Below are 27,895 nucleotides of genomic sequence, written 5' to 3' on the forward strand. Positions count from 1 at the left end.
CAATCTTCAGCAGAACTCCAAGAGAACAGGAACCAAATCCATATCGTTCACCCAGTAAGCCTAATGCTATTATAACAGGGCCTAGCGTATTATAGGTGGTCAATATGTGTGATAAGTAAATCCCTGTGGTTACCTGGTCAGTGGATAGTCATGTTAGGTTGTGATAAGGAAGTGAAGGGGAAATACTGTCTGCTCTCATTTTCCAGGCCCAAACTTTCCAAATAGAAAACAAATATTTTATCTTAGCCAAAAAGAACCTAAAAACCTACACAATCCTTTAAGAAAAAGACTGATGTGTGTTGAATCTTGACCATGTAGAAAAAAAAAAAATACAAAGGGATTAGAAGGTAGAATGTGATGAACCACCTTCAGTAGTGAATCTGTCCTTTCTCTGCCATTCCCCTGCACTTTGATAAGACTCTAAAAAATGTGTACAGTAAGTGGTACAGTTAAGCATGAGAAACACTTGGAGATCTGAGCACAGGGCAAATCAGCTGCCACCGAGAACATGATTCCTCAGCTGTTACCCTTCTTTCTCCTCACAAGTAAGACTTGTCACATGGGCCTACAAAAAGGAAGGGTCAAGAGAGAAATTTCACTTTGATTCTGATTATTATATTAAATTACTTAGGATCATAGTTGCAGATAGGCTCTAAATTCTTCTTTCTCTGCATATAATTTCTGTGTGTAACTAGTAACACCTAACAAAGTAACATTTAGTGATATATCATGTCCAATAGGACTAACCATTTCAAAAAAGGCCTCAGTGCTATGAATTGTGTACACCTTTAGACCTTCCTTCTATAATATGCCTGGCCAAAACATAAAGATTGTTGACTAAGTAGGAATGAGATCTTACACCTCCTTTCTTTGAAGTTTCAGGGTGAATTAGTTTTACTTCTTTTAGTTCATGGGTTTTTAAAATAAATTATTTCTTTCAGGATAGTTGTAGATTTATAGAAAAGTTGAGGGGAGATCCCATGTACTCCACACCCAGTTTTCTCTATTCTTATCATCTTACTTTAATGTGGTACATTTGTCATAATTAATGAACCAATATTGATACACTAATATTAGCTGAAGTCCATGCTTTATTCAAATTTCCTTAGTTTCTACCTAATGTCCCTTTTTTATTCTAGGATTCCAACTGGGATACTACATTTACTCGTCATGTTTCCTTAGGCTCCTCTAGGCTGTGAAAGTTTCTTAGACTTTCCTTGTTTTTGATAATCTTGACTATTTTTTAAAGTGCTCCTCAGGAATTTTGTAAAATGTCCCTCAATTTCAGTTTGGTGTTTTTCACATGATTAGACTATGTTGTGGGTTTTGAGGAGGAGCCTGTCAAACACCACCTCAGCCTCATGGTCAAGGTTAATACCAAGAGTAATGTCATGTTGATAGCATGTACCCTTGATAAGATATGAATGGCATTGTACCTTTGTGATTTCCACTTTTCAAGAAGAAAACTTTATACCAACATATTTTTCCTCTGTGAATTTATAAACCTATGATACATATTTCCTAACACAAAGGATTTAGACATATAGTGAGATCAAGCCATTCCCCCCCTCAATATGAAATAAAGTATTCCAATTTCAAATCGTTTTGCTCAGAAGACATAAAGCTCTTTTACTTGTAAGCCTGTCACAGATATTAAGGGATGTCTGCACATGGAGCAAAGTATTAATATAGGCTGTGAGTTAAAGTTAGAGCATAGCCATCACTCAGTAATTCATTTGATAATCCAAAGGAAAACAAACTGGTGGACAAATTTCTGCTATTTACAAAAATAGTTTCTATTATAAAACACTGCATTATTTTTTAAATTCTAATTATTTAAATTTGAGACAAGGAATATGCTTAGGTGAAATATGTTCTGATTCTCATGACTGTCTTACATGTCAGAAATGAGTATGAGCAGCTAATTTAGGTAATGATTGAGCCCTTGATGTGGGGTAGCATGGGGGAGGGAGCTAATAAAAAAGCTTCTCCTGAACCTATGTGGATAACATAATCCAGTAGATCAGGCCACTATGTGAGATCAGACTAACTGCGGGTCAGTGGTGACTTAATGAATGATTGCTCATATGAGTCTTAATCCCTCTTAGCTATAATATATGGAGAGGAATAGTGACCTTCCCCAAGTTGTGGAATGCTTTTATATCAGACCAAAAGAAAATGGCTAATAAATCTATATCTTTAAACAAAATTATATTTAACAATTAGAATATATAATGTGTGTGTTTACACATATACACTTATATATGTATACTTTATAAGTAAACATACATATAATGTTTATATATTCTCATATATGTAATGTGTAAATTTGCTCCTTTAAAATCCGAAACTTGGGGCTTCCCTGGTGGCGCAGTGGTTGGGAGTCCGCCTGCCGATGCAGGGGACGCGGGTTCGTGCCCCGGTCTGGGAGGATCCCACATGCCGCGGAGCGGCTGGGCCTGTGAGCCATGGCCGGTGAGCCAGCGTGTCCGTGTTCGGAGCCTGTGCTCCACAACAGGAGAGGCCACAACAGTGAGAGGCCCGTGTACCGCAAAAAAAAAAAAAAAAAAAAAGAAATCCCAAACTTGCTACTGGGTTTTTTTGGTTTTGTTTTTGTTGGTTGGTTTTTTACTGATTAATGACTACTCAGTAATTATATATCTCACAAGTTAACAGAAGTGAGGGTTGTGCATTGGCTAATCACAGGATTAGCACATTGGCTAATCACGTGTTTCTTCATATGAAAGTCTAGTCTTGCAAACTGAGAAAGCCAAGGACAGAAAAGGAAAAACTTTCAAGTTACTCACCAAAATTTCCACCTACTGATAAAGTCCTTTTCTCTCTTTATCTCTCTGGCCACTTAGGTAAATTTAAAATTTTATCTTATCTCCCTAGTATGGATAAAAAATTTAGGTGATAAATAATTAGACTGAGTTCCATTTAGGAAGTAAAGTAGATAAATATCTACTGTGATTGAAAGTTACTTAACTCTTAGAAAAAGTGTTTGGCAAGAGGGTAAATCTTCCTGTTATTTCCATCCCATTTGATATTTTTCATTACAGAAAAAAGTTAAGTGACAGGAAGGGGTTTTTAATTATTTTTCTTAGCATACAATTCACCACCATTTAAGAGAGAGAAAGAGTCAGAGTTTGTACTCCCTAGAAGGGAAGCCACTTTAAGACTTAATGGGCTTTCCTTATACGTCTGCTTTTTATTTTTAAACACCACCACCTCTTTGCTGACAAACATTTTCTTGCAAATTATGGCAAGGGAGGAGGGGCATGAGAAAATAAGCTGCGTGAAAGCTGGTGATACTCCCTCTGCCAAAATTCCAAGTTGAAATCAAATCCTTCAGTAAAGTTTCTTAGGCATAGGGGGAAAAAAATGATTTACAACTTCAGCAGAACTGTCATTCTACCAAGAGAAAGGATCAGTCAATCTACTTTACTTTCACCAAAGGATCTGAATCTGGCTGGCTTTGTCATACTTCTTTCTCCCTTATACATGGAGGTAGAGGGAGGGGGGAAGAAAAGCGCACGAGGAGTTAAAAAAATTGATGAAGCCCTGACCCTTTAGTTTCCATTTATAGTCTGGGCCGGAATGCCATCCCCCTGGACTAGCAAACTGTCCAATCCAGCCTCAAGTGTCAAGATGCTGTTAGGCACTAAGTGAACTATATATGCATGCCCTTATACCATTTAATGCTCTGGGTCCACCTTCAAGACACCAGTCTGTGGATCAGGCGAACCACCACTCCTCTTCCAAGAATCAGTTTGACAGGTTCTTTAGGAGGTTCTCCTTCTCTTTTTTTTTTTAAACCCATCCTTTTAAACACAATGGCACCAAAGAAGGACGTGAAGAAACCTGCTGCCGCTGCTGCCCCAGCCCCTGCCCCTGCCCCGGCACCTGCACCTGCACCTGCCCCACCCAAAGAAGCAAAGATTGACCTCTCTGCCATTAAGGTAATGAAAAGGGTGAACTGTTTGGTCACTGAAACATCTTTCAACAGTAGGGAACACTAGGAACTTTCAGAGGGGCATATTTTTCATTGAGAGGAATGGAGTTACTAAGCAAACTGGTGAATTTGGGTAGAAGAGAATCTTGATTTAAAAAGTAAATAAACTGTAGCATATAATTTCACTAAAATTATTATGAGTATGGCATTATATTTGGAACCTGTATTTGCTCTACCTTTTGTTTCTGTTTCCTTTTTTCCCTAAATTGTCAAAGTGCAAAATGTATAATTTTACAAACATTTAAACCAGTGGTTTCTTTTTTTTTTTAATAAAATCTCTATGGAAACTGGATCTCTTCCTTAAAGCTACATCAAAAGGAAAGTTTTAGTCCCTACTTGTTTCCAAAAGTTTAAAAACAGCTGATGACCCAGTTGTCCGAGATGTATTTATTTGACATCTGCTTTATTTCATCTGAAAAAGAGATTTTTGCAATTCCCCCTCCAGCTTTGCTTAATAAAATTTGATACCACACTAAATGACATCCCAGTGCAGACAACTACGCACTCAAGTGTTTCAGTGACTATAACTGTCATCTTGTTTATTTATATATACATTATTTAATTCAGAATGTGAGTTGCTTCTAAATGAAACTAACCCCCCCCAAATATGGTAAAACTTGCTAGTTATACAGCTTTGAGCTTATGTCTTTGACCTCTTGCATACTGATCTTGAACTAAAGAGAATGTGATTGATTTTCATGTCAACACTTTGCTGTGATCAAAGTTCTCCACTGCCAAAAGATTATCCGCTTTTGGAAGAATGACGCCATGGATGTGCCTGTTTCCTCTCGGCAATGTGACCCATCAAATGTGCACCATCTCCTCATTCATTGGGCTCTGATTGGTCTGAATGACAGTTTGAAAAGCTTCATCTAGGGAACCCTGCCTTATATGGAAAACTAGTGGGTGAAAGTTCCTAGGAGGTGATCATTTCACTTAAGCCAATAGTTCTGTGCTTAATAAATCTGAATTTTGCTAACTTAATACTTGCTGACATTTAATATGCTGTTTACTTGCAACAGCCAAGCTAACCTATAAATAAATAATTCATTGACTATTTGAGTATAACTGTAGATTCTTAAAAATATTCCTGACATAAATATTGAATCAGATCACCCTTAGATGTATATGATGATATTAAGTAAATATATTCCAAATTTTTACAGCATTCCAATTAAACATGAAATTTTATGTTTCAGAGTAGAAGTAGATCTTGACAGACACTTTCTCTTGAGTTGGTAGGTAACTGAAGTCATATTTGGAAAATAGTTAGTCGTAGAATCTAATATTGATCAGGAACTATTCTTAATTTATATCCACTTAGGAGACAAAAATGAATGTCATATCTTCCAGTAAATGTTTTTCTGTCTTGAGGACTGCATGCATACAGTTCATTATGAGGAAATCAAATTTTTCATCTCCAGCAATACTAGTTAATATATCTGACTACATTATACAATAAGCATGATTATAGCCACTGCAATAATTCCAATTGCCTCTATTCATTGACTCCCCATTTTACATTAACACTAGGGATATGAATCAGTGTCAAAGCTATTCCTCTTTATATTTACTGTGATATTTACTGTGATTTATAAGACAATATCATCCCTTTGTATCTGGGACTACAAGCATTTGGAAAGGAAAAAAATGTGTCTTCTTAAGGAGAAAAAGAAGTATCCCACTAATGAAAAGAGGCATTAATTTTCTTCCCCAAGGAACAGAGTAAGAATAAGTAAATAAATAAAAATTTAGTTTGGCAGGTAAGAAGTCTCCAAGAAAAGACAAAAAATCACTTTTTAAATCCAAAAAATAAACTGATTCCTTCTTCATAGCAGAGAAGTGATGCTTTTCTGTATCTTGAAAACTGGTTTATCCTTTCATCTATATCTTGAATTAATGCTAGTGTGAACTAGTACAGCTAAGCAAAAGAAGGAAATACTCCTAGAGAGTCTCTGTAAAGATGGGATATGCTCCATCTTCACTATTTCATTGTAGAATTAAAGATGTGATGGATGTTGATAAGGGACACAAACCAAAAAAGGAGAAGTTAAATGAATCTAGAAGAAACAGATTATCTTTCATTCAGAGAGCCCGTTCCTAATGGAAAGAGAACAAAGAAAAGAAGCATATTTTTGCAAAAGAATTTAAATGGCTTTAATGATATGCATTCAACAATACGAAATCAGTGCATATTTATAGATATTACAACATAGCCAAAGAATGTGATGCAACTTGAGAACTTTATAAAATCTAATTTCATCCCAATAGGTAAGAAGAGTAATTAAAATGTGCATTAAAACATTTCATATTATGATGCTTTTAATCATGTAATGGTATTTCTAGATATATTACCTCATATAAGTTATAAACGTTTTTCAAGCAGAGAAAATGAACTTTAAAGAAATTAATCGAGCTGTTATATGTGTTCATTAACTTTCTGAAAACTCGATAAAGAACAAAACTTAATTGAATTTTACACTTTCTTTCACAAATCATATAAGATTGGAAATCTAGCTGTGCTTTATACTTTGAGTAGGGCTGACGTTTAAGTGGAACTATTTTAGTGTAATATTATAGTCATTACAATCATAGTATTTAATCCGTCAATACTATCCCAGTTAATATCTATGTTCCATATTATAATATACTATGTTACTAGCCATATATTTGACTCTGCATAAACTCTGAACAATATGAATGAGTTTTATCAATTTTTTAAATGTGTTTTCCAACCTGATTTCCTGCTTTATTGGTTATTTCTTTAGAACATTTCTTTGGTTCTTCTGACATAAAACCTTTTATATTTTCTGAGGGAATGCTTACCTGATGTCCTAGCCCCATGGATTTTCTATGAATATCCTTTTCAAAAACACAAATACTGCTGACATCTGAACATTAAATCTACCATCCTGGGTGGTTCTAAGCACTCTTTGCTTTCAGAGAGCTGATACTTCCAGCAACAATGCCCAGACTAAAGCCTGACAGAATCGCCAAGTGTGGGAAGTAAAACCCAGCATAAGTTTAGTTTCAAGTACAAACACAAGAATTAACACCTGTTGCCCAAAACTGCAACCAAATGAAATAACAAAAGTAAATAAGTATGAGATGAGCATGTGCCTAGATTTTAAAAGATCTTCAATGTTTAAGCAAATTTTTTGCATGATGCATGCCTTAGCTGATATGTCAGGATTGCTCTGAGGTGATGGGACTTTGAATCATGTCTGTCATTGTGCTGCTTAAATTTTAATTCTCGTTGTATTCACCACTCAATCAGGTCATCCCTGACCAGATACTGCGGGCGACATTACAAAAAGTGGTAACGGTACAGAATGCATTGACAGAAACTCATCAAATAACAAATCTCACAGCAACAATTGACCATATGCTTGGGAAGATTTAAACTTTCAGTTAATAAGGTGGAAATATAGTATTCACAATAAATACATCTACTTACTGATGAGTATTCAGTGGAGGCAAATATTATGTATTCACTGAAACACCTGACTTGTCCTTGTCCAGGTATAGGACCTTTTGTGTTAATCTATAAATTATTTTTTCTCATCTCTAACAAAGCTGATACAAACCCAGTCCTACTTAGAAGGATTGTTGGAAAAATCAAATGAGGTCATGGCTCATGAAAGGCTTTGAAAAATATAAAGTTTTTTGTAATATAATAATCAATATTTATTATGAATTTACTCTGTGCCTTATTATCTTATTTAATCCACAAAACATTACACTAAGGTTGTTTTTAGCCTCATTTTGCAAGAAAAGAAGCTGAGCCTAATGAGGTTCAATGTCAGGCCCATGATCAAATAACAAGTATGCGACAGAGCTAGGATATAAACTAGCAGGCCAAATCCAGAGTCAGTTGTGTGAACCATATCCTAAACTACCTCCTGTTTATAAAAGGGAAGTTGCTGTTTCCAAGAATGTGAAAAGGAACCTTTTTTGCTCTTAAGGATATGAGGTTAAGAATGGTCAATATAAGGGTGATTCTCACATTGCCCTTCACAGCCCTTCGGTAGCCAGAAGAGGGGGCGAGAGGCACACATCAGAGCTAGTTCATCAAGACTTTTGACCTTGGCAGTTCATTACTGTTTTGTTTTCCTCAGCTTCCCCCTATCTTAACACCTGTTGCTGACAGGTTGGGTGTTCTCATTTACAGATGGAAGGTGAGATATTAAGAAACTAGAAAGACCCCCAGTCACTTTGCTCCAGCTTCCTGTAAAAAGTTGTAAATGGAACATGGATGTTAAAAATGCTATTATGAGAGTAGACTGGTAGTTGCTAGGGTCGGGTGGGGATGGGAAAAAAGAGTGAAGGTGAACGGAGGGTACAAACTTGCAGTTATAAGATTAATAAGTTCTGGGATCTAAAATACAACATAGTGACTATAGTTAACAGTACCATATTGCATACTTGAAAGTTGCTAAGAGAATAAATTTTAAAAGTTTTCACCACAAAAAAATATATATATATAACTGTGTAGTATGATGGCTATGTTAACCAACTAACCTTATTGTGGTAATCATTTCACATATCAAAATTATCATGTGTTAAATCATCATGTTGTACCCCCTAAACTTATACAATATTATATGTAAATTATATCTCAATAAAGCTTGAAAAAAACTATACCAAAGTATTTTTTAATATTGTTAAATGTAGTTAAACTTATTGTATTTTAAAATAATTTTGCTTTTGTTTAATTAAACATACACATATTTCAAACATGACCTCCAAATTTTTCCATCAGGTTAATATTCTAAGAATGAGATGGGTTTCTATTTTGTTTACAAATAAGTAGCATGATTTAAACTGGAAATCTCAACAAATATTCTTTGGAGTCATATATAGAAATATAATGCCACGTGTATAATGATTAAATCTTAACTAATCTGAGGAAAAGAAAAAGGAATAGAAGACATAGTCAATTTCTAATTAGAAGTGAAGACATAAGTCTTCACTTCTAATTAGAAGTGAAGAGATATGTCTAAATAAGTGAAGACAGAAGTTGTTTCTAAGTTTTCTTTATATAATTTTAAGAGTTTGTCTTCTTTTACTCTGGCCTTTTAATACAGACTAATTTTTAATACAACTAAAATGTCAACCAATTGCGATATTCATCCATTTGTGGCATGATTATAACCTCAGAAGCAAACCAAAATTTATGTGAGATTATCACTAGGTATCAGTAACAAGTTTCCACTTTGAAACATCTACTCTGTAAAAGAAGAGAACAGGTGGAGTGGAGTGGGAAGATGTTAAAGGGCATTCTGTAACTCTGTCTAAAATTATATTTTAAGTAATATGTAACTGGATAATGTCTTTGCAATGTAAAAGGCAGTTTGGAAAGGAATAGGTATGTTCACCAATTAATAGTGAATAGCACTTTTAATTTTAAAGATAATGAAATTTGTGCAAGACAAGGAGACCACAAAGTGACAGTGCCAAATTTAGCCTCTCGACATTTTAGTGCTGAAATGAACCCCCTGGCAAGTTGTCTTTAGAAGCCTTTCCATAATTACCCGGCATTAAGCACCATCTGACTCATGGAAACTGTGGAAAGGATTATATTTAGTCTGCTGATACTACACTTTCTTCTGCTTCTCTTCATACTGGAATAGTTTTTTTATGAAAATAAGATTTTCCGTAGTTTGTTTCTGCATCAGCTTCTACGGTTTGTTTCTCCCCGCAAATCAGAACATGGAGGGCAAAAATTGCAATATACTAGTAGTAATGGCTTCAGTTATACTGGCTAAAATGTAAATTATATGGATGATAAATCTTTGTTATTCTGATCATAAATTAATAATAGTGAGTTGAAGCCAGAGCAGAAATTTTTTCCTAAAGATAAAACCACATCTTATTCAACTTTATCTTCTTCCTTCCACTGTGGCAAGTGAGGTTTTTTGTACCTAGTAAGTACCCAATGATATACCATCTCCTGATATAAGTGAGCTAGAAAATACTCATCTGAACACAGTGTTATGAAATTTTATTTTGCTTAACTCCTCTTTATCTAAACTACTTCAAAATAATATCATTTACCAAATTTTTAGGCAAATTGCCCTTTTCCATTAAAAAAAAAGTGAGTTGCTGTAGATACTACTGACAAAAGGATGGAAAATTCACAACATTATAGAACCATAAGCAACCATAGAAATCATGCAGTTTAATATTTCATATTTGAGAAAGCTATAACCCAGATAAAAGAAGTTATTTAATCAAAAGACACATGATTTATTACAGGAGAGCCAGAACAAAATTCAGAATACCTCAATCCCCATCTAAGTCTCTTTCCACCATATCAAAGACCTGAAATCTCCAAAATAGTAATATCAATATTCATATATCCCTGTTGTCACTAACAGAACTTCTACTCCAGATATGGAGGAAAAAGCAGATACTTATAATTTCTTAAAACACATACACAAGGCATTTTTTCAAAGCATTTTTCACAAATGCTTTTATTTTAAAAATAAAAAGAGGAAGGAAAGAACATAAACACAACTTGGATTTTTAAATTAAATTGCATACAAACAAATGCACAAAGTAGAGCAGGTGCAACTCTCACGGAAAAGCTGATGAGAAATCCAAAGTAGTACAGAGTTAGGTCACATTTTTACATTTTTATTAAAATTCACTTAAACCTCTTTGTTAATTCCTGTGGGTCTAAATTGTATTATTTTAATAATTCAGCCTTTGTTCTAATGTGACTGAATTCAGCTGACTAGTCTAGGCAGGCATCCTAACCACAGAATTACTCATTTCCTCTTCTATTCAGATCAGTTTATCCAATATAACCATCTATTCTCTCTTATATTAGACAACCTGGGCTGCTACTGTATTCTCATTGATCTTAATTTCTCCTTTTTATACCATATTAGAGTCACCAGCCTAAATATATCCTTTGTTGAAATAAAAAACTGCAATAAAAGTATCTATTTCCTTTAAATTAAGTGAATTGTTCTGAAGCACAAAACTCTCAGAGTTCCAAAATAGTACTTCTGCTAGCCTTTTACAATGATTCCTCATAACTCTAAGACTGGAGTGAAAATTATTAAGTTTTTGTTAGGGTTTGCATACATCCAGGTCTTTGTTCTCCCTGCCAGGCATTAAATCAAAGAACATGCAGCAATGTTTTCTTGATTGAAAACTGGCCCTGGTTAGATTAAGGTCTTTACTTAGCCTGACGAGTCATTAGCCCTACTGTAATATCTAGCAGTGATGATGAAGTTCTTTAAAGACTGTAGTCTATGTTCCTTCCTAGGGCATTAGCCCTCAGTATTCAACATCACATATCTTCCAGATCGTCTTTAATTATAGCTCTTCTTGTTATACTAAAGCTTAAGATACATCAATTCCAGAGCCTGTTTGATTAAATGCATTTTAATATTTTTCTATAAATCAATTCCTTCTATATACCAGAAATTTTATCTTGTCCTTAATCAGTTAACGAAACCTCATGATTACTATTAGAAAAGTACTTCACAAAGTGAAAAATAATCTGAAAACATTGCAATAAAAATCTGTTTTAGTACCAGTACCTTGCTGACTACTACTTACCTAAATTCAATACTAAATAGTACATAAATCGTAAAACTGTGGAAGGTAGTTATTTTACCAACAGTCTAAGATAAGTATTTAGGCTAAAATGGAAATACCCTTTAAAAAAACAAATTGGGGGTTGGCAAATTAGAAGTCCTGATCATAACATTTATATAAAATCTAAGGAAAGATTCTGGAAATATAAAGGCATATACATCAATAACTTAAAATGAGCATGCCTACTATATGCATGGCACTTCTAGGTGCTAGAGATACAGCACCGAAGGAGAATGTGTGCCCCTACTCTAGAATGTAAGCTCTTTGAAGGAACTGACAAGGTCCGTTCTCTCAAGGAAGATAATATCTTATGGACCTAGAGTCTGTCATACAGAGTGAAGTAAGTCAGAAAGAGAAAAACAAATACCATATGCTAACACATATATATGGAATGTAAAAAAAAAAAAAAAGAAAAAACTGGTTTCTGAAGAACCTAGGGGCAGGACTGGAATAAAGACGCAGAAGTGGAGAATGGACGTGAGGACACAGGGAGGGGGAAGGGTAAGCTGGTACGAAGTGAGAGAGTGGCATGGACATATATACACTACCAAATGTAAAATAGATAGCTAGTGGGAAGCAGCCTCATGGCACAGGGAGATCCGCTTGGTGCTTTGTGACCACCTAGAGGGGTGGGATAGGGAGGGTGGGAGGGAGACGCAAGAAGGAGGAGATATGGGGATATATGTATATGTATAGCTGATTCACTTTGTTATACAGCAGAAACTAACACACCATTGTAAAGCAATTATACTCCAATAAAGATGTTAAATAAATAAATTTTTAAAAAATAAATAAAAAATAAATCTTCAGAAAAAAATTAAATAAAAAATTTTTTAAAAGATAATATCCTAGAGGAGAAGACTTGTTTGAAGGAGGAACTTACTATAATCTGTTCTAAAGATTTTAATTTAATTAAAATTCTGCTGAACATATAATATAGGCAAGGTATTTTATAGAGTTATGGGGGATACAATCTAAGTATAAGGCAAGGGTAGCATTCCAGGAGGGAGAGGCTCACACTTGGGTTCACATCATGGACCAAGGGAAATGGTCTCCAGTAACAGCCTGTGCTTCCCAAAAGTTTACAGTCAGGAAGGTTAAAACATATTTCAGTGGCAGAAAGGATAGTATCCTAGGAGCTAGGCAAATAGTAAAGGTTCTTTCAAGGGCTTTGAAGGATAGTTAATTTCTAAGAAGCAGAAATGACAGGAGAACATTCCAGATAGAAGAGACTTAAAATCTAATTTTCAAAACAAACCAAATGATGACATGGCAAACTGAGTCCAAAATCAGCTGACATTTTGTATTCATATCACGCCTTTCTTCAAAGGGTTGATTACTTTCATCATTATAGCACCCAGGAAGAGATACAAGAGAATGTTTTGGCCATTTGTAAAAGTGTACCAGAGAATAAATAGCATCTCCCACTTATTCTATGGGCACAATATCTAGGGTCTTCTTACTTTTAAACTATAGTTTATTGTCTAGACTAGACTAAACTGTAGCCTTCTCTACCATTGTCAATAGCTTGCTTAAATGTTTACTTTGATCCTCAGTAAGCACAAAAAAATCTACACGCTCATTCTCTATGTGATAAAGATACAGATAAAAACTAGAGTGAAATAGTTTAACTGCCTCCATTATATTTTAATAAATAATAAACCTTTACATAATAGGCAAGTGGTTATGAATAGCTTATTTATAACGTAAATACAGCTATTAAAATGACTTTCCAGTTTACTTGACAGATTTGACACAAATTGATTGTATTTTATATGTATTCAAGGACACATTTTTCTATCTGAAAAAAATGAAAATGAGCATTATGTAGGTTATATGATGGGATGGGCATTATGTAAGACAACTTTGATGAGTTTGTTTTGTATTATCTATAGTTATTAATTCTACCAAAGATATATGCTAGTGCTCAATACTGATCATAGGGCAATTCAAATTTAATGACACAATACCTAAATACAAGAGTAAAACACAAAGAAACATGGTCTGCTCTAATGGCTTTAATTTTTGCATCAGAAATCATGAGACTCCAAATTATACAACTATCAAAGGTGACAAATTTCTACCTTTGTCCCTCCCTCTCATTTTCCCCTAATGAGTCAAAGGATTTAAATTTTTTCTATTAACTTCCATTTCCCAACAACCTCTCAAAATGTCAATCTATTCATGAAGATATGTCTACCTGGCTACTAATATTTTTTTTTTTTTTTTTTTTTTTTTTACAGGGAAGCCCCAACTACTAATATTTTTTAAGTTATATTTTCAATTCTAATTTTGGGACTCAGACTCCATGAGATCTTTTTCACTACTTACAAACTTTGGACAAAAAATGATATGCGTTTAAATGCTGATTTCTTTCCAAATGGCATGGGGAAAAGCTGCAAAGTATACATCTGCCTAGCAGAGGGAGATTATGCTTTTTGTGACCATTCCGTTAAAAATAGTTGCTGAAACAGTACTTAAATTAGAATTTATCTCTAACATTCTTTATGCCTTCGAGCTGCTTTAAATATGTAGAAAACTGATAAACATGTCTGAACTTTAGTTCTGACTAGACTGGTCTCTTCTCAGTACCATTCTAGTAAGGGAGTTGTCCCCTATTTTCAGGTAAGCTGTCATAAAAACTTACTACCAGCCAATGCCATGGATACCTTTAAAATTCTAAAGTACAACTTTGCATTTCACAACACCTGCTTTGTATTCTTTTGGTTCTCAGTCTGGTGACTGAGTCATAAAATGTTTGACATGGCAGAAAGGGAATCAGCACATTCTGGTAAGAACATAAGCAACATTTTTAAATTTTAAAAGAACATGTACAGAATGAGAGAAAAAGAACACAAAATGGTCCATCAGCTTTCCCTCCTAGAAGAACTTCATAAATTCAAAAAATATGACTAGTCAGCCACCATAAAGATAACAGGTAGGAAAGCAAATATCCAGCCCTAATGTAAGAAAACTGAGGGAGAGTGCTGAAAATGGAGATTAAAACCATTCCTGGCTTAGATAAACTCTATACTCCTGAAAGTACAATGTACAAAGAGTGGTCTTTAATTGGAGATTTCACAAACTGACCAGATTTTCACTTGGGCAGACCCAAGAAACACACAAAATGTATGCACCCCTTTCAAGTCCTCTGAACTTTACCACAAGGGACAGAGCTGCAGAGAGTGTTTCTTCTATAGCAGTTGCCATTTGAAACCCCAAACCAGTCCCATCCAGAAAGTTCCATTTATACCAAAACTGCTGACTTGAAGTTTGCAAAGTCCATAATTCACCAAGAGAAGGGATCAGCTGTAGCCTTTAGAGAAATTCTAAGCTCCTCTGCCACTGAACAAATAGGAAGCTTCTTAAAGGAAGATGCTCAAGAAAACATCTCAGGGATAAAGACCATAAAAGTACTGATAGGCATTGGTCTCACCATGGCTGTCCACTCTTAGGTTCTGATTTCCTAAAAATAGACCTCAGGGTACAGATCCCTCTTTCCCTTTGCCCTAAGAAAGCTAAAAAACTCTCCAAGGGGAGTGGCTACTTCTCTCTGAAATCTGATGCTAGCTGTGAGGTCACAGCTTCTCCAGAAATAAAAGGCAGCCTCGGCAAGGGAGGCCCCCACTCAGGGATTGGAGCAGCCCTCAACTCACTCTTCAGCTTCGCCGCTGTCTGCAGCCCAGAAGCTCCATCATGGTGGGTCCTGTGAGAAAACTACTTGTAATTTATAGACAGATATAGACAGTAGATAGGAATAAAATTGAGGAGAGAACATATTCAGTATGTGTGTAGAATCTACTTTTGGTTTTTATTAAAGTGGGTTGAGGACAGGAGAGATTAATTCGAGGTATTATGCCAACTGGAAAAATATGTCTTACTCCCAAAAACAGTACTTTATGCTTCACCAACTTTCTATATCCCATAAGTTTTATCATATCTAAATTTAGGGAAAAACCTGCAACTATAGCAAAATACTATACCTTAAAAAAAAATTCAATGATGCTGATAACTAAAATTAAATAAACTACTTTCCATGCATTGGGTAAAAATATACTGGTTAAATAGAAGAAAGACTTCAAATGACCTTTTTAATGCAGTGTGTCTGTATTAGACATATGTTAAATACACCGTAGGTTATTATATTATTCCAGAAAGAATTTGATTTAGCATTTGTTAAATCATTGACTCATGGATTAAGATATAGAAAGATGTTCCCTATCTTTTGCAACAGCTTTTTATTTTTCCTAGATTCAAAAGTATCCTAAGGCAACCTTCTTATTCTATGACACCTACATAGCTTCCTAAAAATCTCAGAGCAGAGAGCACTCTCTTCTGTCAACGCATTTGAAAGAGTACTAGTTGTTTCTTTCTTTCTTCCTCTCTCTCGCCATTGCAGTCCTTCAGTGCTGACCAGATTGCTGGTAAGTGAATTGAGCTTCTCTATTCCAGAGGTAGGCAGAGCGCTTCTTAGCCTCTGAAATATCACTCGTCTCCAAGACATGTTACTGCATGGCTCAACCTCTTAGTATCCAAGCTATGCCTGAACTCTGAAAAGTAGGCATACATTTTCAGCTTACTTTGAAGATTACTCAGGGAATGAGCTTGGATACATTTAAAAATCAGGACATTTTTGTTTGGTTAAAATATTCTTTGTGGTTAATTTCTTTCTAACAGATCGAGTTCTCTCAGCAACAGAAGGATGGTAAGTCTAAACGATATAATACGTGCACACTCATAAAGATGGCATGTGAGAAAACCAACTCTCTTGAGATGAGATTAGCTCTTTCTAATTATCCCCACTGATGTTGTCACTCTAAATATAAATGCTCTCAACATGAACCCTTCACGTGTAATCAGCAATCAAAAGTTTAGGCAAACAAAAGCTAAATACCACAAAATAATTTCTTGTATTCACTGCTTTCTAAATAGAACCAATTTCATACAGTAGGTAATACCATACATATACCCCCCAAAAATATGTGGATTCTGGATGGCTAATTTGTTAATCAAATCCCTAAAGAGTGATTTGGCAGGTCTAAATTATTCAATTTAGAAAACAAAATTGATTCTAAAACTGCCCAATTACCAAATACACATAATTTCAGTGGGCACCATAGTGAGTTGAGAGAAATAGCAGGTGAAGTGGATATAGAAAAAAATGTGCATTCAGAGAAAATGAGGGGAAAATTATTTATCAAAAAACTGTGGGAGGAGCCTTAGCCATCTCCTGGTCCATCTTTAGAGATGCAGGACAGGCTCCCAGAGAGGTGTTGAGACTGACTCAAAGATCCAAAGAATTAGTGATAGGGTCAAAATCTAATATTACTTTAAATTAATTAGAAATTTATTTCATAGAAACAGTTTCTAACTAGAAGACTTCAAATTCTGGAGATTCAAAAGAATATGAATAGTTTCCCTAAGACTTCCACTTTTTCTTCTTCAGGTCTTTGGATCCAAGAGATCCTGTGCCCTAAGACTCTTATTGTTTCACTGGAAAGTGTAGGGCAGAATGTCTTATGAAGTGAGTCACATATTTAAATAAACTGAGACAAAAATACATCTATAGAAGGGATGGAAGAAAATTTCAGTTATACAATATTGTATAAATTGGATATTGGTCATAATGATAAGTATGTATATATGTTATGATTTATAATATATAAATAATTGTGATAATACTCATAGGTATATAATTATAATTATACTCAGTTCTCTATCTAAAGGATTTAACATTTTTCAGCCTGTTTCAGTGTCTGGAATATCTCATGTTTGGAAATCAGTTAAGAAGAAAAAGGATATTTGCTATTGTACAGATTCATATATATCTACATCATGGTTAATGCCTTCATGCAGACAAATTAGATGACCTGATGACTCAGAACCCATGATCATTTGAAATTATACTACAAAGGACTAATTTTTCTTATTGAAAACAGTTGATAATTCTACTCTAATTTGTTTGATTTTTAATGTATTTTAACTAATGATGCTGCTACATTATCTGCTACTGTACCCTAGTCCTCTTAAATATCTAATTTATGTGTCATTATGACTGCCAAACTATGGTAGAACCAAGCAACAGAAGACTTAAAAACCCTTTCAGAGACAGAGGACTTGGTGCTGAACATTAACTGTATTACTCCATATGTAAAATAGGTTTTAGATATAGAGGTTCAGTAAACATCGGTGTGGTGGACTGGTTTTCTCCTGTGCCAGGAAAACAAATGTAAGCATTTTAAATTAAAAGGAACTATTACATTTTAAGAAATAAATAAAGACATACTTTGTTTGCTTCCTTCTTCAATGATTAGAGTTTTTCTCATGGCTGCTCTACTTAAATGTATCACAAGTTTGGGGTAAAGAAAAAAAACACTAGAAAATTATAGCATTCTAAAGGTGTAAGTCCTGTGCTGTCCAGTAGAGTTGCCACTAGCCACATGTGGCTATTTAAATTTAACCTGTAATTAAGTAAAAATAAATGCATTTAAAAGTCTACTTTCTCCTTTGCACTAGTCATATTTTAGTGCTCAAAAGCCACAGGTGGAAGGTAACTACTACCCTTTTGGGCAGCCCAGATACAGAACATTTCAATCATCACAAAAAGCCCTAGAACAGTGTTGCTCTAGACTAAGGGCTGGCAAATTTTTTCTTAGAGAGCTAAATAGTAAATATGTTAGGCTTTGTTGGCAGAACAGTCTCTGTAAAAACAACTTAGTTCTGTCACTGAGGTATGAAAACAGCCATAGACAATACATAAATGAATGGGCATGTCTGTATTCCAATAAAATTTTATTTACAAAAACAGGCAGCCAGCCCATAGGCAGTCATTTGCTAACCCATGTTTTAGACTCTTCAAGAGAATAACTAAGCCTTAAAAATCTGGTGTAGGAAGAGCAATATTTTTCTGGCCTTGGCCTTTAAATCAACAAAAGGGTTCATGTCAGAGAGATTCTATTACAGCTCATAAAACCCTATTTCTACATCAAGATCTGACCAGGGTAATAGTGAGCCCTCTGAGCAACCTGCATGAAAGCCTGGAGCCAGTAATAAGAATAGTTCAGTTTCACATGTCCCATAGGAAGATAAAATATAATATTTGACTAATGACCCCACAGTGCCTGCCGCATGTCTTTTAAGTTGGAGAAATGATCTGTGATGTCAATTTGCATAGAACTTGAGGTGGAAATTTCAGCAAAGAATAACATGATCTATAGTTGATTGTTAACATAATGTCTGGTGCAATCTTAGATTGGGGATGAAGGGATAGTTAAATAGGATGTTTTGCTGAGTAATCTATCTAGATAGCATCTCTTGATCTGAGAACACTAATGGACTAAAAAGAATGTTTTCACCTCTACTAGTTCATTCACAAATGGGTTTTTGAATGTTGTTGGTATTAACTCCAACAAGTTGCCATCGGTACTTTTAGGTTCTCCAGAAAATTTAATTTAGTTAAGTTTTAAAAGTTCAATTAAAATATCTTTACTTGCCCCTAAATCCATAGTAGCACCTCTTTCTGTCTTTTTGGTGTATACTTAATTCCTTGTTAATGTAATCCTGAAAGGCAAAACCAATTCTATCAAAGGAGAATGACAAAATTTAGGGAAAGTAAACAATAGAGTGATTGTGATAAAAATAGACAACACTTTTAAAATATGTGCTTACATACACACATGAATACAAGTAAAACTAGGGAAATCTGAGTAAAATAGGTGGAGTCTATCAATGTGAATATTCTGGTTGTGATAGTGTACTATAATTCTGTAAAATGGTACTATTGGGGGAAACTAGACAGAGTATTTAAGAGATCTCTGCATTTTTTTCTTAAAATTGCATGTGAATCTATACTTATCTCCATAAAATTTTAATTTAAAACGTGTACTTACATTCTAAAGCTAATACAGCAACATGTTATCATATGTTATTATATGAAAAAAGAGTAAAGTTTAAAGTGATCACCATAGCAATAGATTCAAACAAATAAGTCTTCAGAATCAGTTACACTAGGAGCCTATTAGAGTCATACATTGAAGTGGTTAAATGACACTATAGAACTTAGAAATTGGCCTCATCTACCTTTTTTCCTGAAAAATGAAGTTACTCCTGAAGAAAACTAGTTAAGAGAAGAGCCTAGGAAATTTGTACCTCAAGAGCAGGTTTTTCTGTATAAGTTAAGAAGTTTGGTTTAACCTCACATGACACAACCCCGATTGAAAAATTTGTTTTCTTGAAATTTTATTAACGTTGTTAATTATATAAGGGATTTTATGAGGAATTCTTAAGATTTCTCAAGGCCTCAGAATTTCTTAACCCAGTCCTGTGTCCAAGGCAGATGAAGGAGATATGAATAAATATGACTAGCAGTTTCAATTTCCATATCTGATGAATAAGAACATATGACTTGAAACTGGAAATCCTGCTTTAAAATAGACCCCAAAAGAAATGTCCAAAGGGAGTTGTCAGTTGAGCTTAGAAAAGGGAGAGCCCAAAGATAAAAACTTAAGTGACTGGCAAAAGCTGTAGAGGAGAGTTTGAACTGGATCCCTGATGAAGTTTGGATTAATTTATCGGTCTGAAGTATTAAAAAAGCATCCTAATGTTTCTTGCTTCTTTCAGAATTCAAGGAGGCATTTCTCCTATATGACCGAACAGGCGATAACAAGATCACCTTAAGCCAGGTTGGTGATGTCCTTCGGGCTCTGGGCACAAATCCCACCAATGCAGAGGTCAAGGCGGTTCTGGGAAACCCCAGCAATGAAGGTAAATACATGTTTTTCCAAGAAGTTGGGAAGTGTGTGTGTGTGTGTGTGTGTGTGTGTGTGTGTGTTGTGTGTGTGTGTGTGTGTGTGGTGTGTGTGTGTGTGTTTATGTGAGAGAGAGATTTATAGAGAAATAAGTTCCACAGAATAGGGTTTAATTTACTTTTTATGGTAAGTGTGCCTCTTGGCCATCTAGAGTCTTAGTTTTTATCCTCATAAAATAAGTTAACCTTCCTTTAGAATTTGTAAGCATGACATAATTTCATGTTAATGAAAGGAAATGATATCTAATGCTGACATCATCATCATCACCATGTTATCTAAACATACCCTACAGTACTTCCCTGGTGGTCCAGTGGTTAAGACTGCACGCTTCCAATGCAGGGGACATGGGTTCAGTCCCTGGTCGGGGAACTAAGATCCCATATGCCTGCCGCGGGATGTGGCCAAAAAAAAAAAAAACCATCTTAAAGGAAACTCAGCTTTCTAATTTAAGAACACACAGATGACACCTTAATAAAACTATTTTCTGTTTCCAAGAACTGTAAAAAGACTTAAAAACCTAAGCCAAAATCTGCATTCAGTCCCCCAAGGTAAATCCTAAGGCAAAAGTCAGTGATCTGATACGTAAGAGGCAAAATTGAAGAAGTCATTGGATACAGTAATCCAGTCATTAGTCTGGAACAAGGAAATTTTTTCCAATCCCATGATTCATGGCAAGTATAATAGTCTATTGAAAACTACCACTCTGAACAAAAAAAAAAGAAGACAAAACTGAAGTTTTTTCAAGTAGATATTTGGGCTATTTATCCTTGCCATAAGGAAAATAAGGAGGGGAAGGCAAATAATCTTTTTTTTTCCCAGAAAAGACCATTTTCCTTTATTACAAAAGAAAAAAAATTTGATTTCAAAAAACCTACCTCTAAATCGGTCTGCAGGAATTTTCCTCAAACTTCATTTTCTTCAAAGGAAAATGTCCAAGTAAATCATGCAAAAAGTAGCTGGGAGCATGAGATAAAGGAAGAGCGTAATAAGCCAAATTCATCTTTAAATGCCATTTTCTAACTTATCAAACATTAATCTTTAATGGAATTATTAGGTAAATGTTCATTTATTCAGCATTCAAATTTAATCTTCTTAATATTACTCAATGTACTAGATTTCTACACTATAAGGAAAGACTGCTGAATGGGAATTTTGACTTTAGGGGTACATAACTTTATCCATTTGTATACATCTGGATAGTCTGTTTTATACTTTTGCTGTGAATACTGTTTATCTTGTCAGAAGATACTAAAAAAGTTCTTATCTCCAGGCCTCTAAAACCGCAGAGAAATCAGAAGATCGCAAAGTATTTAACACACACACTCTCCTCACAGGCTTCTTTTCTGAATTACTTAAAATTTAAAGAAATTGAAGGCTCTACAAAAGCTCAGACAAAAGTGGAATATATATTAAAGTTCAGTTAGGTTTTGCTACATTTATATGTTAATGGATTTGTTATCAGTATATTTCTATATTGCTTCCCTAGTGTTTATAGAAAATATTAAATTGACAATACTAATAAAATCAGTAGCTAACACTGATTAAGCACTCAGTTTGTCCCAGATATTGTAATAGACTTTGCATGTATTATCTCATTTAATGCTCACACTACCACTACAAGGTATCTCTTTTGAGAGATGAAAAAGTTGAGGCACAAAGAGGTTAAGGAACTTGCCCATGGGGCTTCCCTGGTGGCGCAGTGGTTAAGAATCCTCCTGCCAATGCAGGGGACATGGGTTCAAGTCCTGGTCCAGGAAGATCCCACATGCTGTGGAGCAACTAAGCCAGTGCGCCACAACTTAAGCCTGCGCTCTAGAGCCCGTGAGCCACAAATACTGAGCCCCCGTGATGCAACTACTGAAGCCCCCATGCCTAGAGCCCGTGCTCTGCAACAAGAGAAGCCACCAGGATGAGAAGCCCGCATACCGCACGAAGAGTAGCCCCCGCTCACCGCAACTAGAGAAAGCCCATACACAGCAACTGAAGACCCAAGGCAGCCAAAAATAAATAAATTAAATTAATTAATTAATAAATAGCTCACTAAAAAAAAAGAAACTTGCCCATGATCACACAGTTGTAAATGGTGGGCTGAGGATTAAAGCTTAAGCACTACGACTCCAGAGCTCATGCTATTATCTATTACAAACATTTTGTCATCAGTCATTTACCAACTGAAATTTAAGCTGTATGAAGATTTTTCAGATGATCTAGAATGAACTCTCAAGCTTAATCTGTGACTCAGAGATGGCATTTAATGATAGATAATAACTCTCCAAATTGCAATTTCTTCCAGAGATGAATGCCAAGAAAATTGAGTTTGAACAATTTCTGCCCATGATGCAATCTATTTCCAACAACAAGGACCAGGGCACCTATGAAGACTTTGTTGAGGGTCTGCGTGTCTTTGACAAGGAAGGCAATGGCACCGTTATGGGTGCTGAACTTCGTCATGTGCTAGCTACACTAGGTAAGAAATATTCATTTCAGTGGACTTAATAGGACAGAATATATAGGAAAGAGCATGAATTAGGGCAATCATGTTATAACCAAAATAAGTAGGGGGAAAGACTACAAACAGAAAATGAAAAAGAATAGTCAAAAGTTAATGACCATATCAATTAACCTCAATGTCAATGAGTTTATTTGGGGGAAATGATAACTTAAATTATTGGTAATGAATAAGTAATGTGCAGCATTGTAGCTCTTACAGGATAGAGTTTGGATGATCAGGTATATAGTGTGCATTTAAGTCATTTATTCAAAAACAATTTGTTGATAACCTTCTGGCTAGAGAACAGGAAGGGCTTAGTTTCTATCCTCCAAGAGGTTATAGTCTCCAGGAGTCCAAAACTGATCACTTACAGTGGAATGTTGAAAATATTCTCTGGTTTTCTTTTTGAAGAAAGAGTTTTGTTTCATCAGGTGAAAAGATGAAAGAGGAAGAAGTGGAAGCCCTGATGGCAGGTCAAGAAGACTCCAATGGCTGCATCAACTATGAAGGTACAATCTCACATACTCTGGTGGTTACAGCAACTCTGAACTGATTGGGTTGACGATGGACAACTTTTGAGCTTAAAACAACTTATCTTCTCTACCTTTCTTATTCAATAAGAGAACATACAAATGTTACTTATTATCAATCAGTTATATAATAACTCTAAAAAGATATCTTGTAAGGACCTGACTATATACATAAGATTTACTCCAGTGGGTTTTAACATTCCTGTGCATTATTATACAGGTTAAAATGTGTTTTCACTTTTATCTTTTCTTGTTAGATCTTCACAACACCTCTGTAAGATGGGGTTTGTGTCAGAATAAATTTTAAAATTAAATACTAATATCCTTTAATATTACAGTTGGAGAGATCTCAAAATCCTTTACAGCAAGCAGTTATGAAAATGAGGAATCCGAAGGCCAAAGATATTTAGCTATTTAGTGAAGGTCACATCATTAATGGCAAAGCTGGTGCTAAAATTCATATCTCCTTTTCTAGTGTTCTTGCTTAAATGAAATTTCTCATAGTGGCCAATTCTCTACTTCCTGCCACCAATTTTTTTTAACATCTTTATTGGAGTATAATTGCTTTACAATGATGTGTTATTTTCTGCTTTATAACAAAGAGAATCAGCTATACATATACATATATCCCCATATCTCCTCCCTCTTGCGTCTCCCTCTCACCCTCCCTATCCCACCCCTCTAGGTGGTCACTAAGCATTGAGCTGATCTCCCTGTGCTATGCAGCTGCTTCCCACTAGCTATCTATTTTACATTTGGTAGTGTATATATGTCCATGCCATTCTCTCACTTTGTCCCAGCTTACCGTTCCCACTCCCCGTGTCCTCAAGTTCATTCTCTATGTCTGCGTCTTTATTCCTGTCCTGCCCCAGGTTCTTCAGAACCTTTTTTTTTTTTAGATTCCATATATATGTGTTAGCATATGGTATTTGTTTTTCTCTATCTGATTTACTTCACTCTGTATGACAGACTCTAAGTCCATCCATCTCACTACAAATACCTCAATTTCGCTTCTTTTTATGGCTGAGTAATATTCCATTGTATATATGTGCCACATCTTCTTTATGCGTTCATCTGTTGATGTACACTTAGGTTGCTTCCATGTCCTGGTTATTGTAAATAGAGCTGCAATGAACATTGTGGTACATGTCTTTCTGCCATCAATTTATAGCAGCTTCACCCAGAGGGTCTGAAAAGCAACACACCACACAAAATAAAGATGCAAGATAAAGTTGCATGATACAGGGCTTCCCTGGTGGTGCAGCGGTTGAGAGTCCGCCTGCCGATGGAGGGGACACGGGTTCGTGCCCCAGTCTGGGAGGATCCCACATGCCGCGGAGCGGCTGGGCCTGTGAGCCATGGCCGCTGGGCCTGCGCGTCCGGAGCCTGTGCTCTGCAATGGGAGAGGCCACAGCAGTGAGAGGCCCGCATACCGCCAAAAAAAAAAAAAAAAGTTGCATGATATATCTTGTAAATTTAAAATTTTGCAACAAAATTGAAAAACTTATCCATCCCCCCAAAAAACTAATCTAACCACATCTCAATAAAGCTATGTTGACAGCTTTGGTATAAATATGGACTTATAAAGTCTAACAACTTGGAAAAAAGTAAGACAAGAAAAGCAGAGGGGCGGAAAGAGAAGTAGAAAGGAGAGAAAAAAAGAGAACAGGAGAAAAGAAAAAACTAAGCCAAGCATATCTTCACTGACAATCTTGGTTAAACTTTACGTTTTTCCTATAAACTATGTTTTACATTCAGGTACTGCCATAAGTACATTAGATAAAAGAAGAATCATTCAATAAATATTGTTTGGACAAGGGTATAGTCATTTAGGAAATAAAGGCAGATCTCGATCTCCTACTAGGATAAATTTCACATGAGTCAAACATTTGAATGTAAAAGCTAAAAGTATAAAACCCATGGAAAATTATTTATAACTTTTGGAATGGGAAGGCATTTCCAACACTGATACAAAACCCAGAAGGTATTACAAATTTCAATAAATTCAACCACATTATTTTTTTTATCTAAGTGGCAAGCCACCAGAAACAAAGTCAAAAGACAAATAGCAAACCAGAAAAAAAAATCTGCAATCAACATCAGAAAGTTCATTTGCCTAATTTTAAAAAAAGTTACAAATTAATAAAAAGACCACAACCCAATAGAAAAATTAACAAGTACACGAACAGACAATTCATAGGAAAGGAAATAAAAATATATATGAATATAATATGCTGTACTTCACTAATAATAAAAGAAATGCAGATTAACACTACACTTAGATATACTGATTGCCAAAATTAAAAGTTTAACCACACTTTAGGTTGAGGACAGTGTATGGAAACAGGTGATCTCATGCATTCTTGTTGGGAATATAAATCATTAAAATCCCTATGTGGTGATGTGGTATTAATTATTAATTCCAGCAAATCTACTTCAAGGGATGTAGTCTTTACACATACTTGCACTCAAGTGAAATGAGTGATATATGATTATTCATATTCATTATTCATTACTGTGTTGCTCGCGATAGCCAAATATTTGAACAACTTAATGTCCATCAATGTACGATGTATCAAATAGATTTTGGTACATTTTCACAGTGAAATTCCCTACAGACCTAAAAAAAGAACAAGGACACCCTTGTTTATGATTATGGTAATATTTCTAAGATACATTATGAAGTGAGAAAAGCAAGTGCAAAAGAGTTTGTAGAACATGCCACCATTTGTGTAACTAGGATAAACATATATTTGTATTTTCTTATACATGCATAATAGCTCTACCAACTTAGCTATAAAGAGAGGAACTAGATAGCTGGGAGACAGTGGTGAAGAACATTTTTTTTTATAAACTCTTTCATACTTTCAAGAAAAAATTTTAACCATGTGAACATAACACGTAATCAGAAAGCTAAACTTACAAAATCGGGGAAAAGCCATAAATCCAGTATTAAGAACAGTAAGCTATACAGAGTTTAAATAAACTCTAGAGTTATAACTAGGAATAATTAGAATTGAGTTAACTTACTATACTGCTCTCTTATTAAATTTGACTGTGTTCTAACTCTAAACTGTATTATCCCTACAGCTTTTGTCAAGCACATCATGTCTGTCTAAATGGAGCTCTCAAGGTATCTATCTGTTTCCTCTTTAATATATAAGGATTTCTCAATATTGTATTTTTTTAATGTAACAGCCTCACTTATATGCTGTGGATATAATTAGTATTGCTTCTTAATGAAGTTATTTATATTAACCAGAACACATTAATATAATTAATATTATATTAATATTAACAAGTTATTTATATTAACCCATCTCCTTGATATGGGTTATTCAGAAATACAGCATTTTTGTAAAAGTGTACAAGCAAAAACTTCTGAGGTTTTTGCTTTCATGTATAGATCCTATCTTTGTCTGTACTATAATTAAGCAGTGGAGATTCAACAAACCAGAGAATAGCTGATTAATTTAGTTGGAACATAACAATAATAAAAGCATTAGCCTATATTCTTTGAAAAATTGAAGTAGTTTTTAACAATTCCTGCTCTAGAAAACCATATTATCACAGTCCAAAGTGCAGCACTTGAAACCAGGTTCTTGCAGCAAGGAAATGCCTTACTTTGGAAGTGATGGTCCATTTTGTGCTTTTTCTTCTATTTCACTTGACACTATTTCCTTCCCCATTTCCTTTCTGAAAAGATGCAATCAATATCTAACTCTTTTTCCTTTTTCCTTTACAGATCAAGCATTGTTTATGAAGACTGGCTGGGACCTTATTCTAAGAACACCCATGACTAACTGTCCAAATCTGTTTACCATTGTTCAGAAAAACAAAACAATTTGGATCATTTTAGACTGAAGGACTCCCTGAATTTTTATACACCTTACATTTCTCTCTGAATTATATTCATATCACACAAACCAAGTGTCTGCTGCTCTAGAAAAGAAGGATAAAATACTGACAATCTCAAATCCAAGCACTGCTCTTTATTTTCTACCATGAGTCAAAGAACATCCTTAAAATAATAAATCAATAAATAATTTTGGTCAGTCTGGAATGTTCAAGTCGCACTGTTTTTATCTTCTTGCTTAGAGAAACTTATTTTTAAAACCCCAATTATTTTGTTAATGTACAGAATATTGATGAATTATAAAATTTTAAGAGAATAAATAATTATAGTCTACACAACAATAACTGAATAATAATGATAATCATATATCATTGAAAATGCAAAATAGAAAACTGAGGAAATTCAGATAGAATCAGAGATGGTTTAATATAAGCTATCTGGCAATTTAAGATGAAAGCAGGTTTCTTCAGTTTTGTGTAAATCATTGTATACATAGCTTGACCTATTTCACTTCTAGTGACAGTCTGGCCTATTAGAAAATTCTAATAAGCCCTTGATATGTCTCACCGAATGTCTTCAAGG

General features: G+C 34.9%; 1 protein-coding gene across 4 annotated transcripts; it reads left to right on the forward strand.

Annotated features, from left to right (window-relative positions):
- Positions 1 to 3,542: 3,542 nt before the first annotated feature.
- On the forward strand, positions 3,543 to 27,527 carry MYL1 (myosin light chain 1). Of its 4 annotated transcripts, XM_024763184.1 has the most exons (8): positions 15,255 to 15,328; positions 16,029 to 16,053; positions 16,307 to 16,334; positions 20,249 to 20,392; positions 22,730 to 22,903; positions 23,359 to 23,436; positions 26,548 to 26,590; positions 27,203 to 27,527. In XM_024763184.1, the coding sequence occupies exons 5-7, from the start codon at positions 22,732 to 22,734 to the stop codon at positions 26,574 to 26,576; spliced, it is 279 nt and encodes a 92-aa protein (XP_024618952.1). In that variant the 5' UTR covers positions 15,255 to 15,328; positions 16,029 to 16,053; positions 16,307 to 16,334; positions 20,249 to 20,392; positions 22,730 to 22,731; the 3' UTR covers positions 26,577 to 26,590; positions 27,203 to 27,527. The 4 variants fall into 4 exon arrangements, with proteins under 4 accessions (XP_024618948.1, XP_024618950.1, XP_024618952.1 ...); XM_024763180.1 differs by lacking the exons at positions 15,255 to 15,328; positions 16,029 to 16,053 and adding an exon at positions 3,543 to 3,962; XM_024763182.1 differs by lacking the exon at positions 16,307 to 16,334 and having other exon boundaries at positions 15,240 to 15,328.
- Positions 27,528 to 27,895: the final 368 nt, after the last annotated feature.

This window comes from Neophocaena asiaeorientalis, unplaced genomic scaffold (genome assembly GCF_003031525.2).
Source record: "Neophocaena asiaeorientalis asiaeorientalis breed wild unplaced genomic scaffold, Neophocaena_asiaeorientalis_V1.1 scaffold86, whole genome shotgun sequence".
In the NCBI taxonomy this organism is placed as follows: domain Eukaryota; kingdom Metazoa; phylum Chordata; class Mammalia; order Artiodactyla; family Phocoenidae; genus Neophocaena; species Neophocaena asiaeorientalis.